We start from the raw sequence: 15487 nt of genomic DNA, 5'->3' as shown, positions 1-15487 counted from the left end.
ATTCTCCTGCATAAATGTACCATACAGTTTCCCATTTCCTTTCATATATTATATATTCCATAAAAGAAATATATCTTAACTAGTGTGTTTTTCTTCTCATTTCCAATCACTTGAAATTACTTTAAAGGTTTGTTTGATAAAGATGAAGAAATTCAGTCCCAGTGGAATACTGGTGGTTTCAGACCAGCTCATGCTGTTAGATTTTACTGCCTTCAGTTATGAACTCAAGCCCAGTGCCTTTAATGGGAGCTATTGCATCTTCAGTTTAACCACAGAGTTTTTGAACAAGGAAAATGGAGTTCTTCTAACTTGACACAACAGTTAAAACAGATCTGTAGCAGGTCAGAGATGCAGCAGAAGCAAAGCAGGTCCTTGACAAACCTGTGTTATTTCCAGAACACTGATTCAATATTGCAGACGTTCTCCCTCACATTTTGCTTCCACATATAACCAAACTAGACAGTTTCCTAAATTACCAAATTCTATATTGTCTATAGTGTAATTACAACCATCACCACAATAAACTATTTTAAACTCTGCAACCAACATGAATAAATGTAGAGAGCCAATGCAACTCAGGCTCTACATTCAACCAGAACGCAACTTCTAAGAAAAATACATCAATAAAGTAAATAAAATAGCCAATTCAATTATTTCTTTCTTTTGTGATGGGTTATTTTGGAATAAAGCTGCCCAATCTAATGTCATCACATATATTATAGTAGTGTTTTTAAAAAGAAAACGCCCTAAATTTAGCTTGATATTTTGAACAGAAGCAATATTATGCTATTTAGTAGGATCTAATGTTTGGCCACTGAATGGATGTCATTCTACCTACTCAAATTCATAAATATTAAAGCTCTTGAACTATGAATTCCTTTTTATCAACTACATTTGAACAAATTATCTTATTAATGACTTAAGACTCATAACAGGCTCATCCCTGTCAAGAAAAAAGGGGAAGAATTCAATTAAGTTACTGAGTATTTAATTATACACAGGTGACTTTCAGTCTGTAGCAAGATAAGGAATCAAAATGGACAGTCAGTGTCAACACACACCATTTAACCAAGTGCTTCTGTGTCAGAAGAGAAGTGGCCACATTGATTCTCCTCTCATTTGGTAAGACTAACAGCAGGAGAGAAGTAAAACATAGATGATGTGTGTTAATACTAACACATACAACAGCCTTCCTCCCAGTCAGCTGCACTTATGTCTCTATGAGTCTTAAGTTTTGAACTACCTTGCAGTGACTGTCTTGTTTCGTCAAACAGATTTGTACCTTGGGAGGAGTGGGGGTGGAATTTGCAATATGGTAGTTAATAGCACATAAAAACCTAAAGCAGAGAGAAGATTGAGAGGAAAGAAGGAATATATCAGCATTCAAATGTAAAAAGAGTAACTATTTTATGGGGTATAAAAAGGTACTAATGTTTAAGTCTGCATAAAGTGACCTGATAAAAGACTGCTGTGTAAAACCAAAAACACAAGAAAATGTACACAGTTGTGTTTCTAACTTAGAAGTTGCAAATTTCAGTTTTTCGGTCTTAGAGATTTGAGGGGAGGAGTGGGAGCCTTTTGTATCAATGTAGACAGGACATGGATAAAGGAATAGAGGAACAGCACCGTTTCTAAAGAAATGCCCCTCAAATGTTAGCATCCATGCACTCAGTAGCTTGGCTTTGCTAGGGAACAACAGCAGATGATTTTTGATATCTCAAGAACAAAGTCATTCACTCAGTCACGTAGCAAATGAATTCTGCTGAGGAAAGAACTAAGTCTGAAAAAAGCAACAGACCATAATACAGTGGGGACAAAAGGTTGATGTGTGAACAATCTGTTATGCCCATCCCTAAGCAGACAGAGCAGAGCAGCAGCCTCCAAAGCCTTTACATCAAAACATTTTTATAAGCAGGAAAAAAGTCACAAATATTTTAACGTCAGTCATTGCTACTTTTGAGTACATTCAGCTATCCAAAATGCTTTTTTAAAGAAGCTAAAAATAGATACTGCAGTGAACCAAATCCTGTCACCTTTACAAGTCTGAAACAATAACTGAAAGCATGACCATTTACTCTGTCCTTGCTACTAAAGAAGAAACTTTGCAGGGCAGAAAAACAGAAGGTTGGCAGGAAGAAAAAACCCCATAAGATACTATCCATCTTCCTTCTCCCCTCTCATTTTAAATTTTAACTAAGTCAGGTTATATACAGTAGCAGAAAACTGTACAGTCTTGTAGTACTCTCTCCAGAACTCTTCCTTTTGCTTTTATCCTACCAGTCTCCCATTCTCATTGACACATTCTCTCAAATGTTATCCACTGCCTGCCACACTTTATATTCTACTTTACTAATCTGCTTATTATCAAATTCAAAATACAGGGGGTATAGGAATGTGGATTTGGTACAACAAATAGTTAAGTAAAAAAAAAAAGGAATGGAAAAGGAAACTGTACTTATCTAATAAATGCATAAATTGGCAAACACTGAGGAAGAGCCACTTTTAATCCTCAATAACCAGAGGACATTAGCCTCCCTTCTTTTCTCCAGTTTGGCAACAACATTGTTGTTCTTGCACAAATAAAAATGGCTTTCTACCTTACATGACTTGAAGCTGAGCGTTGCCTCATGCATAATGCAAAAGGAAGGCCTGAAGGTTGTCTTGTCTATTCCCCTTCTAAATAACATTGTGGGACCTTACCATGAGAGCACCAGGCAGCCAAGTCAGAAAACAATGCTGGACTGACTGGAACAGAGCAGAAAATTCTGAATGCTTGATACCTTATACTGGTCATTCTTTCGAGTCTACGGCAGGAAAATATTTACCTAATAATTTGCCAAGGTTTTTTATTCAGACATAGCTTGCAATATTATGTCCTGAGTCAATTACAAGTACTGCACTATAATACTATCACCTTACACTGCTCTGCAATTTTCATAGAGGAGCATATGAATTTACTCCAGTTATTTAGGAGCATTTTATTCTACAGTTGGTAGAAACTTATCCAACTTGCAAAATTTAACTGCTTGGTTTATAAAATTTAATTTTGTTTAAATTGCAACAAAAACCAGTAGCTTAAAGTCCTTGAAAAATACCACAAAATACAGCTAGAAGTGTAAAGTCAAAGAGAACTCCTTCCAGACCTTTCACTCTCCTTTTTCAATGCTCTGAACATCAGTATTTTTAATGCACCGATGGTACTTTTCATTGATTTGTTCTTAGGAACAAATACACTGAATTGTATGGCGTGATAATGTCTACCCACACTTCTCTTCTGTAACCCACTGCACTCTTGGGATAAACACCCAGACAGTGAATCTGGTCTCTCCTCTGAAATACACAAACCTGTGACAGCCCTTAAAGGCAGCAGCTGCCAAAACCATCATTAGCACATTGGCATGCCTGGCAATTTATTCTGAGAAGTCCTAGTCCAGTACAGCTCTCATAACACACACACCCAAGTGTGCTGGATCACAGGTAACACTGGTTTTGTATTTCATCTCAGCTGTCAGAGCACATACACTACATCTGTTAACAGTGAGGAATAAGAAAAACTAGACCAATAATCTATCCAAGCTTCAGCCTAATAAACTTAAAGTTGATCTACATTTGTATGGAAGTGCCAAAAAATTATAAATTCATATTTCTAATCTACAAGTCCATGTGAACCATAATATTCTGCAGCAGAAAATGCCTCCATGTACTTCCCTCGTTTAAAATTGAAATAAGCATATTTAAATTATAAAAAATATATAAAGAAAAATCTATAATCAAATCTGATTGTAAGTCTGCACTAAGAAAAAAAGAAGAAACGCTTGCTTAGCCATCAGAGTATCTTTAAGTAAATTCCTATTGTGGCCTTCTTAGGCTAACTTGCAGCAAAAAGAAAAAGTTAATTTTAACATGCAGCTCTACAACTGCCTGAAAATAATGGTATGGATGCTGAAGATTGAAGTCCTATTGATACGACTTAATGTGCAGATCACCACTGATGACACAGGAGACAACAGAAATGTGGCTGGGGAAACACCAACCTTTAATTTAAACACACACAGAACACAACTAAGTTGTGAAGCACAACTAAGATACAGCATTTGCAGATTAGTGGCTTATGAGGAGGCAGGGAATTGTATCAATCTAATTATGGCAGAGGAAGAGTGTGTCTGTGCATGCTCATGCACAAAATAAAATTTGGAATATTGATCATATCTTCCTGTGCACAGGATCCTTTCTTACATAGATGCACAGTTTTCTTTCCCTTAGAGGTAATAGGAAAAAAAAGACAAAATGCAAACTAGTGAATTTAGTGACAGAAACATGAAACAAAAGAGTTTCTCCCCTAAAGTACAACAATATTTTCATGGCAGGGCTATCAGGCTCATTTACTGCTGAGTGCCATACCTGTTGAAGTTAATGTCTGGATAACTGGAATACTCAGACTTCATCTTCGCATTGCGACGTGGAAAAGTACAGAAGAAAGCATTGGCCAGAAAGCTGGCGATCTGCTCCTGTGACATTGTGATGGAGTGATTCATCTTTTGTTTCAGCAGAGGTATTGGCTACCAACAAAAGGAATGAGGGGGAGGAAGGGGCAGGGGAGAAAGGAGCGAAGGAGAGAGAAGAATAATTAGCTTACCCTTTTTGAAAGAAAAAACAGAAGGACAAAATTACATTTGTTATATTAGGGCAAGAGTAATTTAGGCCATTGGTAAAGCCTTTAATCAGCAGCACCATTAAAGTCAAGAACAGTTTATTAAAGACAATTCAGAGAAGGCTTGCCTGGCAAACTGCATGTTTCTAATCAATAATAAAAATATCAGGAAACCACAACTTATCAAACAAAACCATCAGGAATATATAGAGGGGAAAAAATAGATGGGATGTTGCAAATCCTGGGCAATGTTACAAACTGAAATAAAAATCCACTTTCAATAGCTGTATAGTTAAGACCCCTCAGGGAATGCTTTCAGCTACAAGAAGCATGCTTTGAACTTTACAAAGAAACAAGGAAGTCATGCCACAGATCATAACTCCATGACTTGCTTTGAATTTTTTTCCACCCTACTTGAAGAAATAACATTGATGGCATTTGTAGAAAGTGTGTAATTCATTATTTTATAATCAGAATGAACAAAAATCTCAGCTTCACTTTGGTCTTCAGTTTGAAGAATTATTTTAATCTGGTCAGGTTTTCCTTAATATAAAAAGAAATAAAGGGGCAGAGGGAAAAAAGAACTCCCCAATTTGAAGCCTCATATATCTTTCATTTTATCAGGCATTAGCCTTCTGATTTTGAGCTTTAGCTCACAACATTCACAGTATTTTATTTTTTTAATTATGTGATAATATGGAGTGTGGCAGGGGCACATCATTCTGACTGCTGAGTCCAGTAACCATTACGATAAACCCACCTGACAGAGAAAGAGAACACAGTTTTCACCTGCTTCCTAAATTCTCAGCTATCATCATTAGCCTAGCACCAGTACAGCTACATTTCCATCCTTCTAGTTGTGAATACAGAAACTGCTGCTGGTTTAGACTGTTGAATATCCAGCCCTGCTTACTCCAGAAAACAAGTATCCCTTCATTCTTATAACTACTACATTCACTGAATCTCATTCTGTCTTCTGGCTATTTTATTAACAAGCTTTATTATGATGTCTGAAGTCACATAGCTAGAGGGGGAAAAACCCCTGAGAAGCTGACTCTATTAAGTTCTACAAACCCATAAAAACAGAATATTTTGGATAGTGTTATATTGGAACAAATTTATCTTTATGTCTAACAAAAAAAACGAGTCTGACAGAGATCTTCACAATTCACATTGCCAAGCAGTACATAATCTCTACAAGTCTTGCAAGTCTTGTGCTTGACTTGTTTTCAGAAACTTCGTAGTATTTTCAAACAACTCCCCTCATCCAGTAACCAGCAAAAAAAAAAAAAAAAACAAAAAGAAATACTCATAGCTTGAAATTATGTGTATACTTCAGGACTCTTGCAGCATAAAAAAGTAGGGAAATATTTTCCCTGCTTATTTCTAATAGAATCAATTCAGAAAATGGTAACAAAGAAGTTTACAAATTGTTCTCACCCTACTAATATGTTACATACCATACATCCTCACTTGACCAGCCCTACTCACTTTTATCAGCTTTGCTCCTTAGAGAACTAATTCAAATAGCATTAATACAGAATTACTTAAGGTTTGTATGTGTGCAAGCTCTAAACAGAATAAAGTATGTTCCCAAGTAAATGAAAGTTTTAAGAAAATACCACTTCTAAGATTAAAAAAATTCTAAAATAAATAATTAGATTGGATTGAGATAAAAAAAACTGAAACAGATTATTCAATTGTTCCAGTTTCTAAGGTTGATTTTACAACCTGATTTGTTGTGTGGTCATTTAATTTAAGAAATTCAAGAAGCAACTTCAGCATATAGAAAGGAAAGGGTTATTGAAGTTCAGGCTAAAACTATGACAGTGAGATTTACTTTTATTTTGCATTCTATTACATAATTGCAGATGTGTATTGTCCATTCTGCTCCTTAGGTCTCATCTGCCTTCAACACAAAAATTACAGCTTTTATTAAGAACATAACACGACCCTGATATTTTGACCTTAGCCATCAGCTGCAGTTTGCAGAGAAGTGCTCTGCTAGCTGGGTTTGCTTACCTGGGTGCAGATATTAGGGAGACAGAGTGCCAGCTTGACCATATCAGGAAGAATGGACTGGAACAGATGTTGAGCCTCTGCATCTTCAAGAACCTGTTAAAAAATAAGAAGGAAAAAAAAAAGCTTTTTACTTCAGAAAGAATGATTGAATTAGAAGTTTGTGAAAACGGGACCCATGCAAAAGAAACAAGAAAAAACCAGGTCCTCTTAGCTTCAAGCCAAATCTGTAACATTTTCACAGTAGTGCCTCAATTAATTTACCTTGCAATAATCCACTGACTGAGATACAGAAACAAGTCTCAAAAGTAACAGTTGAGAAAACATATCACCAAATGTCCTTTAAAGAAAGCTTGAATAAGTTGTCATCTTACTCTTTCCAAGGCAATGAACCAAATTTTCATCTGAAAAAATCACTACCTAACCACAGAAGTACTGGAATAATTTACTCAAATTTCATATTCAGGTCATAGTCCAAGACAAGTACCCGTGACATCCTCCTTTAAAGGACAGATAAAATGCACTCCTGGCTCAGATCAGTGGGCCTCTGCAGCAGCAACAGGAAATCCTATGCAAGAGGATGCAATCCTGGGCATTTTCTGCCATCCATCCCCACCATGTTCCCTCAAGAATTACAGCCACTGTTACATAGCAGGTGCAGCCTGCCAGGCCCCACAGGCTGCAGTTGCAATCTTTTCAATCTCTTCCTGTAGGACACTACACTTCCTGACACTACAACTGTTTCAGCTGCCTCACCCTCTCTTCTAACATACTTTCTGAGAAAGGGAGACCAGAACTGACAACACTGAAAACAAATGGGTACATGGCATGTATCACAAGGCCTCTCAAAGCTTTTACACCCAAGAACAAGTCACATCAAACCTTTCTTGCCCTGCTCTTCATTCCCCCGACACTGTCTGGCCCACTGTGGACATGTCCAGCTGCCAAAGCCTATCAAGCCAATATATTCAGAGCAAGTCCAGGATCTCTCTTCCAGTTGCAACTGGCAGTTCTGAGCACAACATCCCACACCCAGGGTTTGGATAAACCCACCCACGTGCCTATTCACGTATCACACACCTATTTTTCTAAGATGCAAAAATTTCTTTAAGGGGGGCAATGCTCTCCTAAGAAAAGCTAGGATAAAAGGTTATAAAAAGAAATGCAACATAAAGTGGCACAGTTGCAATACGTGAAGCAGCACAAAAGCCTCAAAACTCTCACAGTCTGCTGAATGAACAGGCTGAAGGGAGATGTAAAGAAAAGCACATTCCTATGATGTGGAAGTTCTTCTTATCTGTGGATACAGGCATCAGTGGCTGTTAGATTTGCATGCTGCATTCAAGGCAAAAAAAAGCAGAGAGAAGAGAACACACACCTTGCACTACAGCTGGGGAACAGAAGACAAAGGTCACAGCTCAGTTGTCTGTCTCCATCCTTCCCCTGCAGGGAATCTGTATTTGAGACCAATGTTTTCTACCAGTTTCTAGACTAAAATCCTCAAAATTCTGAAATGGTGGCTTTAAAACGACACAATATTATTTCTCAAGTAACGCTTAAAAAATTGATTTGCTACCAGTTTTGCACAAAACCAGTTGCAGACAGAATGGATGAAACAGCATGAAAGTGTTATCAACTTTAGTCTCTACAACAATTAAGAATAATTGTGAAATCACAGGAACAGATCTTTCTATTAGACATATTTTCAGGGCTTTGCAATTCACATTTCTATGGAAAGTTTCACATAGGCTTCAGAATATAAAAAAGACACTGGCAATTTTCTTGAGAAGGAAAATATGGTGCCTCTGACTTGAGACACACTGATCCTCATAAACACTGAAAATACTGTTTGAAGGCAAACAACTTCTGCTCTTACACGATCATTAAAATAATCATAGAAATACCTTGGCTCTGTTATCTCCTGCTCTAAGTAATAATATAAAGGGAAAAGAGTACTTAGGAAGTTAAAAACCAAAACTAAAACAAATGCTCAAAGCACAGTCTGTTTGGGAAAAGAGAGAAAATACTACAACACCAAGACCTACACAGTTACTTTCTATGCATTATATATGCTGCTTCTGGAGGCATAAAAATGAGGGTTTAATAAAAAGTTTTAAAATGAAAGAAGAACTTAAAAAGAACAAGCCCAGGAAACATGAAAATAATTTGATATGAGGAAGAATCCAAGTAATAAAGTACTTCTGAAAGTAAATTTATTTTGAAGATGGAAAATGAGCAAGATGCATCTCTCTCTCCCATTGCTGGTTGCATATGCACCTACATATTTACACAGCATAAGTCAAACCCTAAAAACTATGACCTAACCTTTAACATTATCTGCTCTTGCAGGAAACTTTGCTCTGTTCTTAGGCACAATGTTTTTAAGTGTCATAAAGTAACCAAATGAGCATTTAAAATCTAGAATTTCAGATCTCAACCCATAAAATGAATACGTAAGTTACAGCTATTCAAAAACTGACATTTAACCTCAGATGTCTACCAGGCTGTCAACTTCTGATATTCTCTTCCCTTCGGGTAACACTTCCTCTCTCTTAAAGTTGACATATAAATAGTGGCTGCTGTGCTTTGCTGACTGCCACACACTATACAGTATCACTTATCTGGTGACACATTATGGCACCGGACTTTGTCAGAGCTGTCAAGACTTCAACCTTTTCTTTATGCTTCTTTGAAAACAACATAATAATAGTGTGAGACTATTTCTTCCCAAAACAGAGGCAGGCCAGCAATTGCACAGCTCAGCTCTGATGCAGAATACTTAACTACAAAGGTCACTTCTACTCTGAAATCCTACTTTTCCTTCTTCTTACCTTCCTAATGATGTACCAGAGTATGCTTTCTTTTCTGGCATGAGTTTTACTAGATCTCCACTAATGAAAAACATCAACATTTAGAGGTGTTACTGCCCAAAAGTGTTCTCCTCGACTTCTGATTATTCTTATATGTGAATGAAGTGAATTTTTAAAAGAGTTTTGGGTGCCATGAGGACCCCACAACTTCAAATATATGATCATTGTGAGTTCACAGACCTTGTCAAGAAACTCCTAACTCAGCACTGTTCCCTATATCAAATGGCCATATCTGTAACTGAAGTTTACCCTGTCTGCCCATACACCCTTCATGTACAAGTAACATTCCTTTGAGGTTTCTGAAAAAGAACACCTGCAAGCCCCTGGCTGCTTGGTCCTCACAGCCTCTCTTGACCAGTCACCCAGCACACCATCACAGGTGCAGCTTTGTAGACCCACCTCTGTCACTGCATATTCTCAGCTATGCTGAGTGCAACATAGAGCCTGATGTTACCTATGACAGTCTTTTCAGGCTTTGAAAGCAGCAAAAAAGGAACACTCAATCATGGAAAGTAAAAGAATTCCAGGACATGGAGTGCTGACAACACAGCTGCCTCTGGCAGACATCCCACGATGCAAATACCAACCTGAAGAAGTTAGCATCAGCAGAGAGAACACCTGGTCACAGAACTGAGGGCATATTTATTTAGAAGGCAACTCTCTTCAGGAAGCAGTGACTTATACTGATGTAAATCCAGCATATTTAGAGTGACATTGCACATTCTACATATTTGATGCTGCTGAAAGAGGAATGTGTTCATTCTCCCCATTCAAACACATGCACGCACCCCCACACAACACATTTCATCAGTTCCCATGTTCATCTGACAATTTCCTGAGATCCTTCATCTTGCTGATTCTACAGAAAAATAATCTGGAGATGGGGATAGTCTGCCCATGCAGTAATAAGTTGAAGCAGCCTACCAAAAAGTCACACATTATTAGATGTGTGCAGAGTGGGTGTTAAGTGAAAAAGAATCAGTCATGATCCTTGTCAAAGGGCTACAAAGGCAGATCTCAGTTGCAACTCTTCTCACTGACAAAACAGTTATGTTCTAGTCAGAATGAAGTTGTTAAAACAAGCACCTCACTTGGAAGTAAATCTGCTAGTACAGGAATGTCTGTATAAATTCACTATTGTGCTTTTAATTGTGTACAAGTTTTTCAAGGCTACAACTCTGCAAACATTAAGAGAAAGGACTGAGTTTCTATTTCTAAAGGAACTAACATTTGATTTACAACTTAAGGAACTCTAAAATGCGAAATGGTTGTCAGCAAGTTTTCATAAAGAAAAATGCATTTAAGTACTGTAGCAATTTTGGTTTTAAACAATTGATCGGTTTCTCTTTCCTTATTATGCACTACTATCCTTCACAGCTTCCTTCAGTATTTGAAACAAAAACATAAATACAGTGTTGACTTTATCAGTGCTCCAGCCATGCAAAATACATAGGAATTAAATACACGCAGGGGTTATACCTTGAGGGAAACATATACGGAGTCAAAGTTGCAAAGCATGACTTGCTTTTTACCAAAGAAATAATTTGGCAACTCCATCACTATTTTCACTGGAGTGACTGACTAAATGAACAGGACTTAGGGCTCCAATTCCTAAGATGCAAATGGCTCAGTGAGCCGTAGCAGAGGTACGAGCTCTTGGCCAAACCTGCATTGCAATTTCGCAAAATGAACATTTATCCTGCAGCAAAGAGGCCTGACTAAACACGGCTGTAAGTAATGGCCTCTTGTCACTATAAACCAGTCCTCCAAAATGCAGCAGACAAATATGCCTGACAGCCTAATAAGAAGGATCTGAGGTAGCATGGGGTGATAGTGATGGTAGAGAGTTTAAATCTAAATCTGACAGCTCATCAAAGCAAACAAACTGCACGTAGGGTACACAAATTTGGACAGCTCCATCTATCACATGGGAAGGCACAGCCATCATGCCAACAGGCAGCCAGCATGCTAAGACAGCAATGGCTTAATGCTTTCAATTTGTTTGGTTTTATATGCCCATATTAACTTCTGTGGCAGGACAAGGACCAACTGAATCATGTCCTTAAGGATGAAGAGGAAACCCAGAGTGCTTCCTTCAGACTGTGTGTCTCTTATTTCCTAATTCTAATGGATTTTGACCTTCTGACTTTTTTCTTCACAGCTGCCATGCCTTATGCTGTCAGTGATTTGAACCATGTACAGTTACTACACTGAATTTTCCAGGAAGAAGTTTTCAAATTATTTTAATGTAAGATATCACATAAAGGTGATAATGTTGAACTAAATAATTGGACAAACCAATTAACTTGTATGTATTCTATTTACAGTAGTTTCATTCTCCTAATTTCAGGATTTTTTTTCTTTTTTCTTCTCCACTATCTTCAATTTATCTCAAATAAAATATCTATTTATAGTTTTGTAGGGGTATTTTGAAGCACATTAAATACTTCAACGCTGAAAACAAGGTCCTTGGAGGTATTTAAACAATGCGTGGATGTGGTGCTTAGGGACATGGTTTTGTGGGGGACTTCGCAGTACTGTGTTAATATTGGATTCTATGAACTTCAGGGTCCTTATCAACCTAAATGGTTCCATGATTTTGAGGCATTTAAACACTTGAGTGTGCTCAAACCATCACAACATGTGGCTGCTCCTTTATTGCACTGTTTTCATTCTCTATTCCTTCCAGAGCACCCTGTATTCATTTCCTTGTTCTCCTGTCTCAACCAGAAGTCCTCTGCTTTTGGCACACTGTTTAACACACAAACATGAGGAAGTCTACATCCATGACTAGAACTCTGCAGTGCCAATAAAACAACAAAGCTGCTGGCTATGACATTGAAGTCCTCTACCTGAAAGTAACCAACCTCAGACTCGCCATCTGTACTCCCTTTCTTCCTCTAATCCTTGTCATAGGTGCTTTTAAACATTACAAAATCCTAAGAGCAGACTTTCTCAATCTGATATTTGGAACAGCTGGGGAAAAACAACTACACAAACAAACACACAAACAACAAAAAGGCACATGCAAATTCTTATTGGGTGACTTTAATCTATTCAAATTAAACCCCCAAAACAAGCTTCACTAAGTAGTACTCTCTACAAAGCCTTTCTTTCTGCACAGGGAGGAGATCAATTCTTCTTAAAGACATTGTGCAACAACTATCAGTGTACTCACAGCCAGACAGACACCAGGTTGCAGCCCAATAACTCACATGCCTCTGTAAAGCAGACTCATCATAATGTCAAATACTGTACATATTAACAAGACTGAAACATAAAAGATATGTGGGGTGGAGGGTATGGTGTGCATGCATTCTAGTTCCCATTTTATCATGTTAATGAATTTCCAAAACTGCAGGAAAGAATATTCTCATCTGCCTCTTCCAGTTGCCTTACAAAACTAATTCAGTAGGAAACACACTCAGCTGTCAAATCCATCCCATTTATTGAGCACTTGTCTGATTAGAAAGAGGGGAAGGACAAAGTAATCTTTGGAGGAAAGAAGAAAGAAACCATAACACTGGATTATGCAGAGAAGAATCTTATTTAAGAACAAGAATGCTTCTGACATTTATCAAAACCACAAACTGACACCTCAAAACGAAAAAAGAAGACAGCTTACAAGGCAGAGGTTAATTTGGTTATGTTTAATTTTTTTGCCCCAAAGGCTCATTCATGTCTTCTGCCAATCCAACTCTGGAATAATCTCTCAGTTGTATCAACCTTAACAACTGCTGCTTTGTTCTCAAAGCTTTTAAACATTCTAAATAAAATCTGAGAGAAGAATGTGTGTTTATTTTTCAATCTCCTCTTAATGGTTTTAGAAGCCCAGTTTATACTTGCAAGGAACTGGAAATTTAACCTCAGTCATTTCCACTACCCTTCAGGCCACCGATAGCTTCTACCTCTCTGCTGCTGCAGAGTGATTCCGTCACGGCTAGAAGCATCACAGCCATTTCCAAAGCAGTGGCAGAATCCTGGGATGAAAAGTCAAATACCACTTTGTAAGCACTTCCAAGTTATTCTAGGGAATGTAGAGCAATGGAGAGGACAATGACCTCATCTCTACAGAAGGGAACACGAGGGGAAGATAAAGTACCTTTCACCTGCCTGATACAAGTTACCAGTGAAAGTGACCTATTTCCAGGCTTATTCAAAACTTTTATCTCTCTGAACACAGTCATGGGGGAAAATATTTACTACTGCTATGGTTTACAAAACATTTTTTAAAAACAGTATAGAAACATTTGAAAGCCTTCAGATACTAAATACGTTCTGCCACCACTTTTGAAACAGTTGCCATCTTATTGCAAAGGTTTCATACTTTCTTGGTGATTTCTCATGGGCAGCTCCTCACAGCATTAACTCCTTCTTCTCAGCACAGCCAACAAACTCCATCTTTCTTTCTCAACCAGCCAACCTACTCTTTTACAATACCCACTCTAATTGAATCCAGCTGTGGCCTATTAAGGGCAGGCCTGTTCCTAATTCTTGATCATTAGCACAGCTGTAACTCCTTAGGGGTGAGATTACCTTCATCACTATCTCTATTTTCCTACATTCCACCCATCCACACGAAACCCTGGCACAAAAAGCTTCATGAGACAACACAGCTGTTAACCTTATAAAAACTGTATTTTCTTTAACATGCCAAAAAACAACCCAAAAACAAAAAGAGTCAAGCACAGGCAGAAGGGGGAAAAAAGGATCAAGTAAAGACAAAACTATACCACTGCAGATTTTAACCAATCTATACACCATTTTTGCTTGACTGTCAATATGACCAATATTTAAAGAAAAATATCCAGTAATTACTATTTTATTGGCCAAATAAGATCTCAGACAATCTTAAGGGTATGCACCTTGCCACCTTCGTAAACCTGCTCTTCAAGGAATGCAGCAGTAACAAATGCTCCAAGGAAGCCATATAAGCAAATTCAGTTTTTCAGACAAAAAGAAAGGAGGAAAAAACACAGGAATATAGTTACAATCTACTTCTTTTCAGCAAGCATTTCTCTTGAAAGCTTTGACCATCAGGGTTTGTTTTGGGGGGCTTTTGTATTCTAACTGCTCAATACATTATAAATAAAATTAAAAAAAAAATCCCAAAGTACTAAGTAGCTAAGGAAAGCCCCCCACAACAGAAAGGAACTTCTCTTAGTCATTTATGATACATAGGTGAGCACAGATCAATGACGACTTACACATAATCCAATGGAAGAAATCCATTCAACAGACCTCTGACCCCAAAACAAAACAAAGCAACTATCAGAAGGCAGCCTTTAAACCTTTAAACAGATTTTAGGGTTTTTTAGGGGTTTTTTCTTTTGTTTTTCAAAGAGGAATGTTCTCAATACAGTGAAAAACTATGAAAGAGACACTCAGAATGTGTCTTTACATAGATCTTTATTAAAACACTGAGTATCCACAAGCACTTGGGACACAGCATAATTTTATCTCTGCACCTGCTATGTGCAGCTATCCCTTCCCTGATAACTCCAACTCAACAGTCATTGCAACAGTGCTTACAAAACACCACTTAAAAATACTCAACTGTTTTCCAAGACAGTACAGAAAACTAAGAATAAGCCTGTAACTCAATGTTCTTTCTCCTCTACAATGCTTAGTTTCTGATGTTTTGAATGTGTACAAGATGCATATTCCCCCCACCACTGAAAAGCTCACCTTTTGTTCAATATGGGAATCAATTCCTTTCTCCTGCTGTGAAAAGAAAACCCTTCATGGCACACTCAAAAGACCTTTTCAGTTTAGATTCTAAAAAGGTAATCTGATGTAATGAAAATTGCTTGAAAACATCTGGACTAAAGTAAAATCCTACAAGGAGCAATGGATAGCTATTTTCAGCCTTGGGACATTCTGTTTCTTGCTTAAAAGCCTACATTTGTGGTGCTGACATCTCTATACAATGCTCACTTCTGTTAGT

General features: G+C 37.6%; 1 protein-coding gene across 3 annotated transcripts in view; it reads right to left on the bottom strand.

Annotated features, from left to right (window-relative positions):
- Nucleotides 1-15487, bottom strand: part of PARG (poly(ADP-ribose) glycohydrolase) — a 60818-nt gene that overhangs the window by 28196 nt on the left and 17135 nt on the right. For all 3 annotated transcript variants that reach the window (XM_041404698.1, XM_041404696.1, XM_041404697.1), the window contains 2 exons: nucleotides 6674-6766; nucleotides 4402-4559 (listed from right to left, as the gene is read on the bottom strand). In XM_041404698.1, coding sequence (XP_041260632.1) covers nucleotides 4402-4559; nucleotides 6674-6766 — 251 coding nt within the window. The remainder of the gene's footprint in view (nucleotides 1-4401; nucleotides 4560-6673; nucleotides 6767-15487) is intronic.

This window comes from Onychostruthus taczanowskii, unplaced genomic scaffold (assembly GCF_017590055.1).
Source record: "Onychostruthus taczanowskii isolate IOZ18803 unplaced genomic scaffold, ASM1759005v1 scaffold22, whole genome shotgun sequence".
Lineage (NCBI taxonomy): Eukaryota > Metazoa > Chordata > Aves > Passeriformes > Passeridae > Onychostruthus > Onychostruthus taczanowskii.
This window is presented reverse-complemented; position numbering and strand designations above follow the sequence as displayed.